Below are 13,974 nucleotides of genomic sequence, written 5' to 3'. Positions count from 1 at the left end.
AGGGCCGCAGCATGGCACCAAAGCTTGCAAAAAAGATTCAAAACTCAACTATCACTTATCTGGCTGCCATCGTAGCACAGCAAGTCCATTGATGAGTGTCTCTTAATGGACATCACTGTCAATCACAGGGAGACTGAAGGAAGCCAAATCATATTTAGAGCCCGGGCCCAGGCAATTTGGAGTGTATTCAATGAGTGACTGGCACATGAAGTGCTGAAAGCAAGTAAATAGGGGGGCAGAAACAACAACCACCAGCTGCGAAATCAGAGCAGGGGTCCCCGTGCCGACTCTCGGACTTGACCATTTGCTCCACAACCTCTTTGCCATGATGCCATTTATTTCTTCTTGTTCTGGAAAGGTTCAAGAAGACGGAGAGTCTGGACTACGTGTCTGGTCTCTTTTCAAACGGCTATGATCGGCGATTTCGTTAGCTATCAGATCTATAACAATCGTTAAAAGGGGGCCCGGTAGATGACGTACGGAGACTCTCCATTTGGAAGGCAACAATGTAGATGAAATCTCATTGCTTAGTTGATCCAGTGGCAACCGCTTCCATGGGAGCCGCAGTTCAGCTACAGAGTATTATTAGCATGCTGGTATCCAAAACGTCTTAAAGATTTTCTATTCAAGTGCGTACGATGGAGTGAGGTCCGTCCCAGCCACACTTCCAGTTGCCGCAAGGGGCGACTTGGCCCGAACAGCGGCACTTGTCACCACCGATGTGGGAGGAGCCAGCGCAGTTGGGCAGGTTAGCAACGCATCGCTCAGCGTTCTGGGTCTGGGCCTCAGGCAGGGCAAGAGCGCCGGCGGCGGCGAAGAGGGCGAGAACAGTGGAGGTGGAGAACTGCATTTTGGCTAGAAGGTTTTCCTTTTTAGGGGTTTCTTGGAAGCTGGGTCTGGATATTTTGTCCGAATGAGAAGGCTGCTGGAGGTTGATGCTATCTGAATATTCTTTTCGAAACTTGGAGCAGCAGGTTTCACGGTTTATATAGCTTTTTGTGGTGCGCCCAAACAGCTTTGCTTGGGTGTACTTCTTGAGCTACTGTCACTCTAATGTTGTGCTCTGCAACTTCCTTTGCAACATTTCGCCCTAGAACAGATAGAGTCTCTGTTTTCAAGTCAGCACTAGGCCACGGAGTATTGAGGCAGCGGTTGGGCCCGCCAGGACAGCATTCTTGGACACATTGAGCAGGTCTTACGATTTGTACAGTAGACGCGGGCCCAATTGAGATATTGCCCATAAACGCCACCCCACATTCCATGATGTGTGAATCGTCGTGTTTCTAATTACTCTCATATATTTCTACTTATGGTAAATGGTACATCTCAACCACCGGTGTGATATAAGCTTATTGGTCTTCGTTGACACGCTGGATTACGCGAACCCAGACTTGGATTGTGGAACCTGGAAATGATTATACGATCACAACATCTGTTGTGTAACCTGAAGATTCTCAACTCTCAGGAAATAAGACATTGGCAATACACTCCGGACATAAAAGTCGGGAACAAGTCAAAAGTAGTCAAGATCGACAATCAGCTGAGGGTGAGAGACGGGACGGGACGTGTTTTGAAATCATTCGGTGGCTGCTTACCTGATCAGACCCGTGAGGAGAATTCTTGTAGAATTCAGTTTGCCAATGATTTCCGATCCACTTTGCGCCAACTTCGAAGCTCAAAAGATTCCCAGATGAGTTCCGAGCATGCCGTCAAAGAGTTACATGTTACACAATAATATTATAAGCCGATTCAGAACATCCGCGTGGCGGCAGTGGTCATGCTCTTTACTCAACGGACGACATTGCTAGATGCTCTAATTCGTTACAATAAATTGTGATGTGTTTGTACATGTTCGAAATTTGATGTGAGTGATATGGCATGTTAGGCGTCAAAAACATGTGGCTAGTGAGTTAGCATCGGGATTACAAGATCTAGAAGATTCGTTTCGATACTCTCATTCTAGGGCTTTTTTTCTGAAAAAGATGAAAGCCCCAATGCATTGTACGAAAAGAGAACTTCTATCATATGTGCGTCAGCTCCTGTACTCCGGAAGCTGACGGATTGCTGCTCTCTTTCAAACTGGTGGAGCCTCATTCAGCAGCCCAATCACAACAATTTGTGCGTATTTATGGACCAAAGTTCCAACAGATGTAACACAGAGGTCTTGGCAGAGGTAGAAACACGCCGTCATCCAGGCACTTACCAACTGCTCATGCCTAGCCCTGGCCAGCATGAGTCCTATATTACCGGAAACTGAATGTCAGGTGCTAAAAGGAGACCAGCTAGTCAGCCCTGCTTTTAGAGTTATTAGCAGTTGACCGGCTATAAGTAGGGGCTCCCGCCTCTTACTTCTAGCAGGTCAGAGTTCAGTTTCGTCACCAATACACCCCTATACTTCAACCCTTCACTCTACTGCAAGACAACTCTGACACTGAAGTCGAAAAGACTCGCGATAGTAAACCTATTCTGCACTAATACTGAAAAGGGCCGGTGAAAGCCTCGAAGACTAGCATGGATATCTTATTGAAGTATTGGAACATGAGCTCAGCGATCGCTCGTCTATTGAAAACAAGTTTTGGCATTCAATAGAAAGTGGCCTGGTACTGGTCCCTCTTTATCACCACTTACGGAGAAGGCGATGATCCAAGTAATTCTTATTGGACGGTAGGATTGATCTCCGTTGAGACTCCTGTATTCATCAATTTGTCATATCCCATTGTCTTCTAGTGGCAATTCTCCAGGGTAAAGACGATGAGAGTCCTGACGATTCTTGCAGCCCGGACGGTACTTTTGCAAACACATCAGATCAAAAGGATTTGACGTTGCCAGCATCGCCGTGGGTCAACGGAGACTGTTCTGTATTGAGCATGCTTCAGTCATGTCACAACAGCTGTTTGATGGTTGACCACAATGTTCATTGCTAAATCTACCATGTTGGTACAATACTAGACCCGATCTTAGAGCCATTATTGATGCCCTCAATACCTCTCCCCCGAGATAGAGGCGCCATCGTTTCCTGGCTCATCATCCCCTCCGCTGGCGATCAACTCGTATGAATCCCAGTCATCTCCTTTGTATGCACCACTACCATCCTTTCGCTGTAGACCTTTATCCCTGTCCGGTCGGCGAGAGTTACTCGTCTGTGATGATGTTCCATGACTCCCGAGGTCGAAGTAGGCCGGCATTGAGGACGCCGTGTTTGAGTCATGTCTCTTCCCCCTTGGTCGTCTCTCATCCAATGTACGCTTCGCGTCATTTCGAACCAGCACTGTAATGATCCCCAATAGTTCCAGGTTGGCTTGGAGACCCATCCGACCTTCTTGTTCCGGAGCGGGCGGGAATTGCCAATTTGCGTACAAATTGTCATGACCAGCCCGAACCGCAACTTTGTCCCGGTGAGTGAAGAAATAGTAAGAACACAACCTACAAGTTGGTTTACTGGATCCAATGTATTTGTTGTTATTCCAGTATCTTTCCGGATGTTCAATACCGACACGCAAGAGATGTTCGTGGAGAGCTACTTCTGCATGAAGCACGGGCCGAAATGACTTCTCGACTTGCTGCTGGATTCTTTCATCCAGAGCCATGTTCTGCAAGTCGTAGGCTTGCTGAAGATAGGTCTTGGCCTCGGAAGCATTTTCTGACATGTTGACGATGATCTCTTCGGCCGTTAGCTTCGACTTTGGCAACGGCCTACTAGCCCTCCCATTGGATGGAATTGTGTCAATTGTGAAGTCTCTGAATAGTGATGGCCAGCGGTCAAAGGCGCCAAGAAGAATCTCGGCTGCCTGCCGATAGGATAGCAATCGTCCGAGGTAATGGCGAAGCTCATGCCAAACTTGCGCAATCTCCATCTCATTGTCCCTTGATTGGCTTCGGATAGCCTCGTCAACTTCTTTCCCTCTAGCCCCATGTATCACGTTGATACAAGTTTCACAGTCACTCAGAACTATTCGAATGAGTGGCTAGAACAAATGGTTTGTCATGCCCTTGTATGTACTCACATTTTGCTTTTGCATTGCGGTTGGTGATGTCTCGTGGAAACATCGCCCTTTCTCTCAAGTGTGAAAGCTGCATTGCAATATTTGGGACTTTGCAATCATCAGCCTCGACCAGAATTTACTTTTAGATATGATGACTTGCCTGAGCTTCCGACTTCCGGAGGTTGTTCCAACGTGCACTTCTCCAGACATTCGGTCAAGCAACGTACCAGATTGTTCAAGTATAACTTGACCCTGGGGAAGCTGAAGCTCAGTAGTTGCCACAAGATCTGCTTCAGTAGAGGCCTTCGTCCCATGTCCTGTTCGTCTCGAATCATGCGAAGAAGTGAATCGAGGAAGGCTTTCGTACCCTGTAGCGCTTCCTTACTCCGGAAGTTGCATGCGACAACATACCATGGAAAATTATCGGCATCACGCAATATGGTTACTGCCGTCACAGTATCGCCGCCTGGTCTTGAGTCACAAGCTTGAGCCAACTTGTTGACAAAAGCCTGAAAGGCTTGTTGCGATGACAGCAAGGGGTCTTCCTGCAGTGCTGGGCCATCTTCAGTGAATTGCGGGTATGGTTGGTGAATGATGGTCAATGCCTTCTCCAGCAAAATGGGCTGATAGAGTCGAGTAAGATTGTCTTGCTCAACTCTCATGAGGGCGCTTTGGATTGGTGCCACTAACACGCGTCAGTATGAATGCCTCGAGAACCTGCTAGATCAACTTTACACCCACTAATGAAGATGACGATGATTCAATAGTTATTTGTTCAAGGGTTGATTTTGATGTTCTGTTGCGTTCATGCGAAGTAGTGAAAGTTGAATCAAAGACAAGAGCAGGAACGTATTTATGGATAATATGACTGCCATCGTGGCCATGTGGTGGATTTGAGAATTGTGCCTCGCGTCCTGTGACGTGTTGAACGAACCCGGTTTTTGAGCACCACGTTCGAGCATCTGGCATTTTACCATTGAAGTTTCTTTTTTCCATACCGGTCGGGGGTGCCATGATAAGAATATCAGTCCATATATGTAGGTATCTTGGCAAACAGTGATTGTAATTGGGTGTGCCCCGCATGAAATTGGGCGCCCATCGATTTATGCGGAGGAGGTTGCACAACTCCCAAGGTGGCAATTGTACCATGTATCATGGCTCTCTCATTACAGGCTGAGCTTTAAATCATGCATATCCTAATGCATAAGGCCAATTGCACGCGCAGAACTTGATGTAGTTATCATTCTCCGAAGCAGTGGCGTGTCATCGGTATAGGAGAAATCCCTTCACGGGGAGTCTTGCTGCCACCATCAATATGCCACGTCAAAGTTCGAAATATGCAGTATCAAACTATGTTGTCCCAATCCGATGTGCAGAAAGTGGAAATGATCTAAAGTTATGGCACCCACAAACGTCTCATGTGAGAAGTGACACTGGTGGGCCTCCCTTATGCAGCATCATGTACGTCATCCAGAAAGAAGAGTCAAGCTTTGTGAGGCAGCGGCCGTTAAGATTTCTTTTCCCAATCAATAAGGCAATCTTTCCTTAGGGCTGCGATGCAATGTAGGCTGATGGGCTAGACCTTTTTCATGATCAGGGCCTAGGTCACGGTGCCTTGGGTATCAAACCGACGTGGGACACGAGCTCATCGACTTAAGCTTTTAAGAGCTACATAGCAAGGTTCATACATTTAAGCATACTCTTTTACTTATCATCGTATAATGGCAGTATAGAGCCGTGACATTAAATCACAATGAAGAAGTTATTCAAACTATTTTTATTTCCTGTAATCCTTGAGTATCAAGTGAAAACAAGTCATCCTCTTTGCTTGAATCGAATGACCCGATCGCTCGAAGTATCGGATCGTTCACAAAGTCTTCCATTAGAACATCACTCGCGAACCGAGAACCTAGGAATCCAACCCTCTGATATTTCCCTTCAATTTCGGTCTTTTCCAAGAGAATCGATCGGAAGTCCAAGGTCCATGCTCCTTTGGGATGACTAGGCGACGTCATCCAATCAATAAGAAGACTGATTGGAACACAATACACACTCCAGGGAACTGTTGGTCGGGAGTGCTCGTCATCAAGCTGTATATGCAAGCGTGTTTGTTCTCCATTGACCATAATGGTTTCAGTCTCTGTCTCTAGAAAAAGTCCGTAACGTGAAGTCAGGAGACATTGAACTTCCAGCTCAATGAGATAGCATCTTAAAGTCAAAGATCCTGAAGTCACCTGGCCCATTGGATCATCGGTCAATAATTCCACTTCGACGTTCAAAACCTCTGCCAGGGGATGAAATTCCTCTCCCGTCTCATAGAGAGAGTGAAAAACATGAATCGGTGCATCGACGCTTGCCCAAGACCACGATGGTGCGCGATATGTTGATACTCGCTGACTGCCGTTCGAGCCGGTCCAAGCAAGCTGCCTGACGAGATCAGTTTCCCAGTGGCCAGCCAGATAGCGGCAGTTCATGTAGGGTTGAAGCTCATGCGCAATAGCCGAGATAGCTACTAACTTGTCCGCCGGATTCGTCAGGTTCTTATTGAATCCTGGTGACCCATCACTCAATCTAGGATCAGAATTACCGACAGTGTAGGCTGACACTGCATTGGCCCAGATATCGAATGCCCTTTTCATCAACGGGCTAGTTCCAGTACCGACTGGAGCATCTTCCTCGATATTCGCATTTTTGAGCCTGAATGGATTTATAGCCTTGCTTTTCAGGTTCGAGTCACCGGATTCTGCTAGACCATACGGGTGTGATTCGGAGGCCTGCATCTCATCGCATTCCCAGTACATTTGTGTCTTGGTGAAGTTGAGCACTCGTGGTGAGAGTTGGCGCTGTGGTTCCCATTAGCCAATGAGTATGGACTCGTAGTCTGGCCTCCTACCTCTTGTAATACCCAGCCTCGAGAATTTAGCGGGGAGTAGGTAATGTCATGAACCCACGTATTCTGCCTGCATAAATCGTATTGTCCAAGTAGAGAATCTTTGCCAATGTCTATAGCTGGAATTACCATACTTTCGACAGCTGTAGACTGATATCCCTCGGTAGCAAAACATAAGCGCAACGGAAGGTCCATGGTAATATCTCTTTCAAACAAGCAGCCCTCGGTATCGTCGACTGCCGAAGTAGCTGCAATGTTGCAATAGGACCGTTTGTATATATTACACATCTGGGGGTATTGTTGCTGCCAGTCCTCTTTCGAATCTTGGATGATGCAAAGTGAGTCGATCCACATGTATCGAATTTGTAGCTGACGGCTGATCTCTACAGCATCCACAAATGTCTTCCACTTCCCCAACGACGGCAATTGATCATGCCACTCTTCAATGTTTGCCCGGGTCAACACGAGCTTGTCCTTGACCCGACCCCAGCAATGGGACAAGGTTGTGTAAGGAATATCAGATGGAACATCAGCGCCACGGACGAGCCTCAGGCGCGAATTCTCATCGTCAATATAAATAAGCCGATCTGGGGCCCAAACAGATTTCGAGGCAACTTCTGTGCGTCGACACTTAGAATGATGTTTTATACATTCACTAATCCATTGACGAGCGAGGGCCATGCTCTGGGGCGAGCCGACAGCGTTGGTAGGTACATAATTTGGAATCGTTAGGCGGTCTAAAAGATCATTAGTATTAGCTCGAGGGGCGTTATAGTCTCTACTACCAACCCGTTTCAGCCTTGATGCGATGTAAGCAGAACAACCCGTTGAGCTGACACGGGAAATCTTCGTCGGTGCGAATGGCGAATGATACAAGACTGTCTCCGCGATACAAATACCGAGGGAAGGTCTCCGCGACAAGGCTTTTCTGGGCTCCGACTTTAACCTCATAATGCTCCAATCGCCGGCAAAGGAGACAATTCTGCTGCACAGCTCTTTCCCAATCACCGATTGAGGCATGATGGCGAAATGTGCTTTTGCCCGGCGGGTTCTTCTGAATCTCACCCACGACGTACTGGCAAGGTTCGCACAGCATGATGCGAAACATCGACAATTTAAATATATGGACTCAACTGGCATTAGGAACAGCCAGCACTAACTTTGATTGTTATACTGAAAGTATTTAGATAGGGCGACGTCGGTAAAAGGAGGAATGCGGGGTCGGAAATTCCCCAAGGTCGGCTTCCAGCCTGAATGCACAAAAAAAGAAAATTCATTTAATGAAATTATTGCAAAAGCTAGTATACACTCCTCGCTTATTAAGAATTGCACCTTTAATATAAATACATAAGCATTTAATTATTAAAGGTTATTATGAATGCGTATATGGATAAGGATAATAAAATTAAAACTTTGTCGAGTCATTTGAAAAGTCGTCTTTCAAGAAAGGAGTAGGAATCAGCGTTAAAAACATTTGGTTAATGTTATTCGCTAATTGCATATTGCGTTCTTGATGAATGTGATGCATGGCTGATTATTGGCTGCAGCTGCGAGCATGCATTTACACCGCGAAAGATTGTATTCAGCTGCTGCTTCTACCAACTAGTTTGAATGATGCTTGGGGACATGTCCACTATTGTCCGCCAAATACGGAATACCACCTTATAACCGCGAAAACCTATGACTAAGCGAAATAAATTGCAAGTTCATACGAGGAATCGATGGCGACATGCTATAATGCACTTCTGTAGATTGAGGACGAATGCTTTCATTTATGAGTAACTATCCTCAGCGACGCAAACTATAGTTAGATTATAGGTCGTAGCATGGAATCTTGATTTGTGAACCGATTACAACGCTCGCAGTCAAGTGTATTAAGTTCTTTCATAGTTTTTACGGAAGCTAATGGAGAAAAAAAAAATAACAATGTACTAATAAAGTGAGTTCTCGTAAAGGGTTTCGATGCCTACCTTGGGCCTAGCGCGCATATCATGCGTCCGTACTGACGATCTGCGACAACTCCGGTGCCACGGTTGAGTGGTACTGAGTTTGCACAGCTGGCACATCTTCCGTAAGATGGCAGGAATTTGTAACCTTGCATATGCGCTTTCACACTTGATGACCCGAAGAACTTGGGAAGTAACATAACCCCGAGATGAATGACCTGCATCTCGAATATCTCTGCCGAATGCGGCGCTCCTGGGTGATGAGTGTGACAAGTGTGACCTAGAAATTGCACCGGCGGCATAGACTCTGGTTACGCCGCAGGCGTGAGCTGTGCAGGGAGTATCTCAGGGGTTCGAACAGCAATACACCTCAGCTGAATGTCGACAGATTGAGCAGGTGAAGTCTGAATCTAGTAGGATTTTCATACTTTACTCGAGCTGAAAGGTTTTTCCATCCCCAAGAACCTTTCATTGCCAAGGCGATTGAAACACGAATCAGCTCATGAGTTTTCATTATAATGCATCAGAAGAGACAAGGTGAATACTGCGTACTATGATAGTAGAGGTCGGTCCTGCACTGTGTCATTTCAAATCAATATCACAACCAAAACGTATAAGTAGGCAATTCAACCCATCTGAGCGCCTCAGCAGGTTCACCTCTGAAGACTGGCCATCTCTCATTTTCAACCAGGTCAACCAGTTATTTATCTTTACCCTTCCAAATTTCATTACTGGCCAGGGCTCTGCGTACATGCAATTAAGTTGGCAATACACGACCCGTACAATGTCAGTTCCGACCAAGCCCGTGAATGCTCCAAGACGCTCATTTACCAACATTTTAGGCTTCTCCGCTGCGTCCTGTGCTTTCCAGGAATCTTGGCGTTTTCAGTACTAGCCAGGGCTTGGCCTCAAATTGAAGCATGCCATAAAGCATGGCCCGGTCGGTACACTCCTCGTTCCTTGGGGTGATTCCATTAAACTAATGAATTCGAGCGGTAGCGGAACCCTGTGCCTACGTTGCTGGTCATAGTCTGGTCGCAGGCATATGTGAAGTTGTGTGCGATGATCAGAACTGTCCGAATGCCCTCGTCTGTCGTCCTCGTCGTTGGACACGCTATTGCGATGATTGCAACAATGCGGGTCGAGGGCACTCAAGCGAACGTGGGCCAGCTGCATTCTGACTAGGGTTTATTCTTTGTCTGCGAGTTCGGTACGGGTTTGGACGAACCTAGGGTGTGACACTGACAGTAATATTCCTGCGCTCTGAGAAATGTGATGGGATGTTACAAGTCGCCCGAGAGCAGCACCTATTGGCATGGCAGGCACATGAAATAATAATTAGATCACATTATGTAGGAGAAATGGCGGTGGTAATCAATTGATGATCGAGTGAACATTTCTATTCTCAGCTATCTACAAATGTTGGTGAAGCCTTATCCAGTATACATGCTGCGGATTTAGAGCAATACTACTTACCTGAGGATAATTTGCGACTGGACAGATCTACGGAAGTTGCAGATATGTCAACATGGACACCATTCTGTTGCGCAGGAACTCTATCGGTAGCATTTTCCAGCAGCATCCAGACCGACTGAGGTCAACGAGTCAGTACATAGGCACGAGTGTTCCTTCCTGAGAGCGATTGTTCTCATTCCGTCAGGGTAATCTATGGAGCATCGTCACGGGTATGCTGGACCCCGGAGGCGGAAACTGTTGAGCTTCAATTGGACAGCCTTGGCTATTGGCGGAAAGCTATTCCGAGTGAGTTGATGCATGCATGTCTTGACCCCAAATGCGACAAAAAGTCGAGATACGAATCCCTAACCACGAAATAAGCACCCGGAATGCTGTAGCAACGATAGGGAACCAGTTATTCTCACGACAACTGGCTAGATTACGAGACATTTAGCATATTGGAGGGTGGTCAGATCCTACTCGGCTTGTTTTCCGTGATTGCTGCTGTGCGTGACCAAGACAGTCAACGTTGAAACCCTGAGGCCGGTCATTCAGCAGCCATCAGGATTCAGAACGGCGACCTGGCGACTGAGGTAGGCCAAGGTGCCCCGTCCGTCAGGGCTCGCGCTAGGTAGCTCGCTAAACCCCAAGCGGTTACAACCAGGCGGGTTCGTGCATAGCCCGAGCCCCACACGAATTGCAATCAAGCAAGTCCATATCTTATTTGCGCTCGCATATGCCGGTAATATACATTCCGAACATCTTTTACTCGTTATAGTCAGTTCAGCTGGCATTGATACTGAGAATATTGAAGGATGCCCCAAAAGCGCTCGCCGACCAACAAACAGTCAGACCAATCAAGCACTCGATTCAATACACTTTAAATTATTACAAGGGTGAGAAAGAGAGCAGTGTAACGGGAGCGCTAAGCCAAGATCAAATTTGGCAGTATGGATGGAAGAGACTTTGCTGAAGTGCGACGTGACTTGCAGGTGCGATATCGCGATACTCTCTATTTCCATGTTGCCGCCGAATCAAAAGGGCTGCGGACTACTGTGCTCGACTAGAAGTAGTTGTGTGCAGCGTAATGGCCTCCACGACTGGCTCGCACAATCTGATTAAACAATTTCGCTGTTCTTTGTCCACCAAGAGGATCTGCCCCCCAATTTCTTTGCCTTGGGCTCGTGAACCAACGGTCTGCACCTCGTACATGGACAATCAGATGCCGCGCCACAAGGTCCGATGGGACCCTTCTGCAGACGACGCTTTTGGGGGTCCAGGACCTCTATGAGATCGACCAGTAAATGCTGCAGTCGCCTGAGCTTGTTCCCTTCCGCAACATCCGGTCCCTTTTCTGCCAACGTCTTTAACCCCACCACCACCGGGTCGAACCAATAGTGCAGATCATCATGGGCGTCGTTCGAAGCACCCTTCCAGATTTTGGTGAAATCGTGAAACCCCATGCACATTTTCTCCGAGTCGCGCACCTCGGTCATGAATTCGCCAATGGCCATTTGATTCCCTCGCCACAGGGTGAAGGCGGTACTTTCGGTAGTGCCACTTAGTAACAAGACTCCCTGGATGTTGTGCAGAGTGATGAGGAACTTTTGCAGTCGCTGGTCTTCTTCCAAGGAGAATGGGAGCAGCTGTGTTTGACTTCGCAGAATGTGCGTCCAGGCCAAGAACTGGCCTAGTACAAAGGCCGTGTATATGTAAAGTGCATCATCATGATGGACGGACCGTCCAGAGAAACTGAGAACATCGGTATGAAAGATGCCCCAGAGGCGTGACTGTAGATCCTCGGCTGCAAAGAGCAGCGGATCCCGGTACTTTTGCAACAGCTGTTCAGCTTCTCGCCGTGCTTTGCGCTCAACCGTAGAATAATTTAGGTAGGCGCCGAATCCAGCTACCGTTATGGACGCGACGAGAGAGATGATGGCAATGACAATGGGCGTGATATCCATATTGGGTTGTGTTGATGAATTAAGGAGGTAAGAAAAAGGAAACTGGCGCCTCGCTCTCCAGAAGAGTCGACAACCAGTACTTAAGGTATTCACTGCATAAGGCATGGGCGCTGATACGGGAAGGGTGGTGTCCAGTCATGAGTAGAGGTCCTTGAAACATGACCGGGGTACATTGTGCTAGTGGAAAACTGACCAAATAGCATCATGAACACTTGTGATGGTACGGACGGCGAATCCGACATCGAGATGTTGTGGCACATAGTAACCCTCTGATTGGCCTGGATCCGATTCGGCATTCATACCTGAAGGAGGTTCAACTCGGCACTCGAATCCAGATCTTGAGGAATCGCCGACTCTGTATGCACCGGGACGAATACTAACAACTGGGCCGCTCTGGACGATCAAAGTCCGCCTCTGACGTGTCAGATGAACGTACGCAGCTTGAAAGCGATTGTTACCGTGCTTGTATCAATCGTTTGCAGCATTATGCGAGTCACCATGAACAATTGACAAGGGAAGTCGAACGCGTGTCATGATCAGCAAGACGCGAGATAAGACACGATGAGGTCATTTCCAACTACATGCTTGAAACGCCCGTTATTCAAAAGACTTCATTACAAGATAGATTGGTCAATTCCTGGATGCATCACGGTTATACTTGTCATCTATCCGCCGCTAGTGCAAGATTCTTCGAGTTCTTCGTACCCATAATAGCTTCTAGATATTTGGAGCTAACATCTTCCATCGTGCTGCCACCGATTGTCTTTCCAACAATGTGACCAATAAGTTCAGCATGTGTGATAATGCCTAATCGAATGGCATCATGCATCAAGTCGAAGAGGTCGTGCTGCGAGACCCCACGACGAATTCGCTCTACGATTTCACCGCGGTCAGTCATCCGATGGCGTAAAAGGATAGTTTAGTCAATTTCAACTCACTTTTCACATTCAAGTCCTTGCCTTTTCGAATCTTGATTTCATACTTTCTCAGATCCGTCTTCTGATATCGTGTCTTGACTCCAACCTCGTGCCCCAGGCTGGTGATGGTGTAATCAAGACCACCGCGGATGCTCTGTAATTTGAAGTACCTTTCGAGAATCGGTTCTGCAAGCAGGTATGAATAGGAAGCAAATTCGGATTCTTTTCCTGATCTGGAGTATCCATACCTCGACCCTTTGCTTTGGCGGCTTCTATTTCATCCTCGTTGATGACCTCAAGGCCTAGCTCTCCGGCTGGCAAAGCTGCCTCCCGCAGAATGTCGCGGATGATAACATCGTCCTCTGCTGATGTTTAGTCTTGGCCTTACTATAAGCTGAGGGGTCTTACTGTATATGATTATTCCCTTCTCAAAGCGAGACTCGCCTGAGTAGCAAATGAGGAAGAATACATCCACGAAGCCTATCAATCGAATCTTGCCGTCCCATCGTGAGCCATCAACAAGGATATCCCACGGATGAATGTCACTGATAATATAACAGTTAAAACCTCACCAAAGAAGTTGGCAGCATACTTACTAGTCACATTCCACACTCTTTAGGCTGACTGACCGATCGAACGTGGCGAGAACCCGGTGATACGAAGCCATGATCAATTTGGGGGTGAGAGCCGTAAGAAGCTTTCAGAAGTTGGGGGATGGGGAAGAAATGGAAGATTTGCACGCAATATACATCATAATATGTGCTTCAAAGCGCGATATGATTTGATAGCCCGAGTTGCCGGGCTTCACTATCCGCTCTG

General features: G+C 47.2%; 5 protein-coding genes across 5 annotated transcripts; all 5 read right to left on the bottom strand.

Moving 5' to 3' along the window:
* Positions 1 to 527: 527 nt before the first annotated feature.
* On the bottom strand, positions 528 to 850 carry PFICI_13423 (uncharacterized protein; the record flags this gene model as incomplete). The annotated part of the gene is made up of 2 exons (XM_007842004.1): positions 528 to 572; positions 638 to 850. 2 exons carry the CDS (start codon positions 848 to 850, stop codon positions 528 to 530), a joined length of 258 nt encoding a protein of 85 aa, XP_007840195.1.
* A 2,128-nt stretch (positions 851 to 2,978) lies between these two features.
* Positions 2,979 to 4,645, bottom strand: PFICI_13422 (uncharacterized protein; the record flags this gene model as incomplete). Its single annotated transcript, XM_007842003.1, has 4 exons — positions 2,979 to 3,385; positions 3,428 to 3,949; positions 4,005 to 4,071; positions 4,211 to 4,645. 4 exons carry the CDS (start codon positions 4,643 to 4,645, stop codon positions 2,979 to 2,981), a joined length of 1,431 nt encoding a protein of 476 aa, XP_007840194.1.
* A 1,104-nt stretch (positions 4,646 to 5,749) lies between these two features.
* PFICI_13421 (uncharacterized protein) lies at positions 5,750 to 7,969 on the bottom strand (the record flags this gene model as incomplete). The annotated part of the gene is made up of 3 exons (XM_007842002.1): positions 5,750 to 6,826; positions 6,877 to 7,610; positions 7,663 to 7,969. 3 exons carry the CDS (start codon positions 7,967 to 7,969, stop codon positions 5,750 to 5,752), a joined length of 2,118 nt encoding a protein of 705 aa, XP_007840193.1.
* A 3,423-nt stretch (positions 7,970 to 11,392) lies between these two features.
* PFICI_13420 (uncharacterized protein) lies at positions 11,393 to 12,238 on the bottom strand (the record flags this gene model as incomplete). The annotated part of the gene is made up of 1 exon (XM_007842001.1): positions 11,393 to 12,238. One exon carries the CDS (start codon positions 12,236 to 12,238, stop codon positions 11,393 to 11,395), a length of 846 nt encoding a protein of 281 aa, XP_007840192.1.
* Positions 12,239 to 12,899: 661 nt separating this feature from the next.
* On the bottom strand, positions 12,900 to 13,822 carry PFICI_13419 (uncharacterized protein; the record flags this gene model as incomplete). Its single annotated transcript, XM_007842000.1, has 5 exons — positions 12,900 to 13,111; positions 13,177 to 13,341; positions 13,404 to 13,517; positions 13,564 to 13,700; positions 13,752 to 13,822. 5 exons carry the CDS (start codon positions 13,820 to 13,822, stop codon positions 12,900 to 12,902), a joined length of 699 nt encoding a protein of 232 aa, XP_007840191.1.
* Between the last annotated feature and the right edge of the window lie 152 nt (positions 13,823 to 13,974).

Source organism: Pestalotiopsis fici (genome assembly GCF_000516985.1).
Source record: "Pestalotiopsis fici W106-1 unplaced genomic scaffold PFICI_Scf_11, whole genome shotgun sequence".
In the NCBI taxonomy this organism is placed as follows: domain Eukaryota; kingdom Fungi; phylum Ascomycota; class Sordariomycetes; order Amphisphaeriales; family Sporocadaceae; genus Pestalotiopsis; species Pestalotiopsis fici.
Note: the sequence above shows the minus strand (reverse complement) of the source record. Positions and strands in the feature narration are given on the sequence as shown.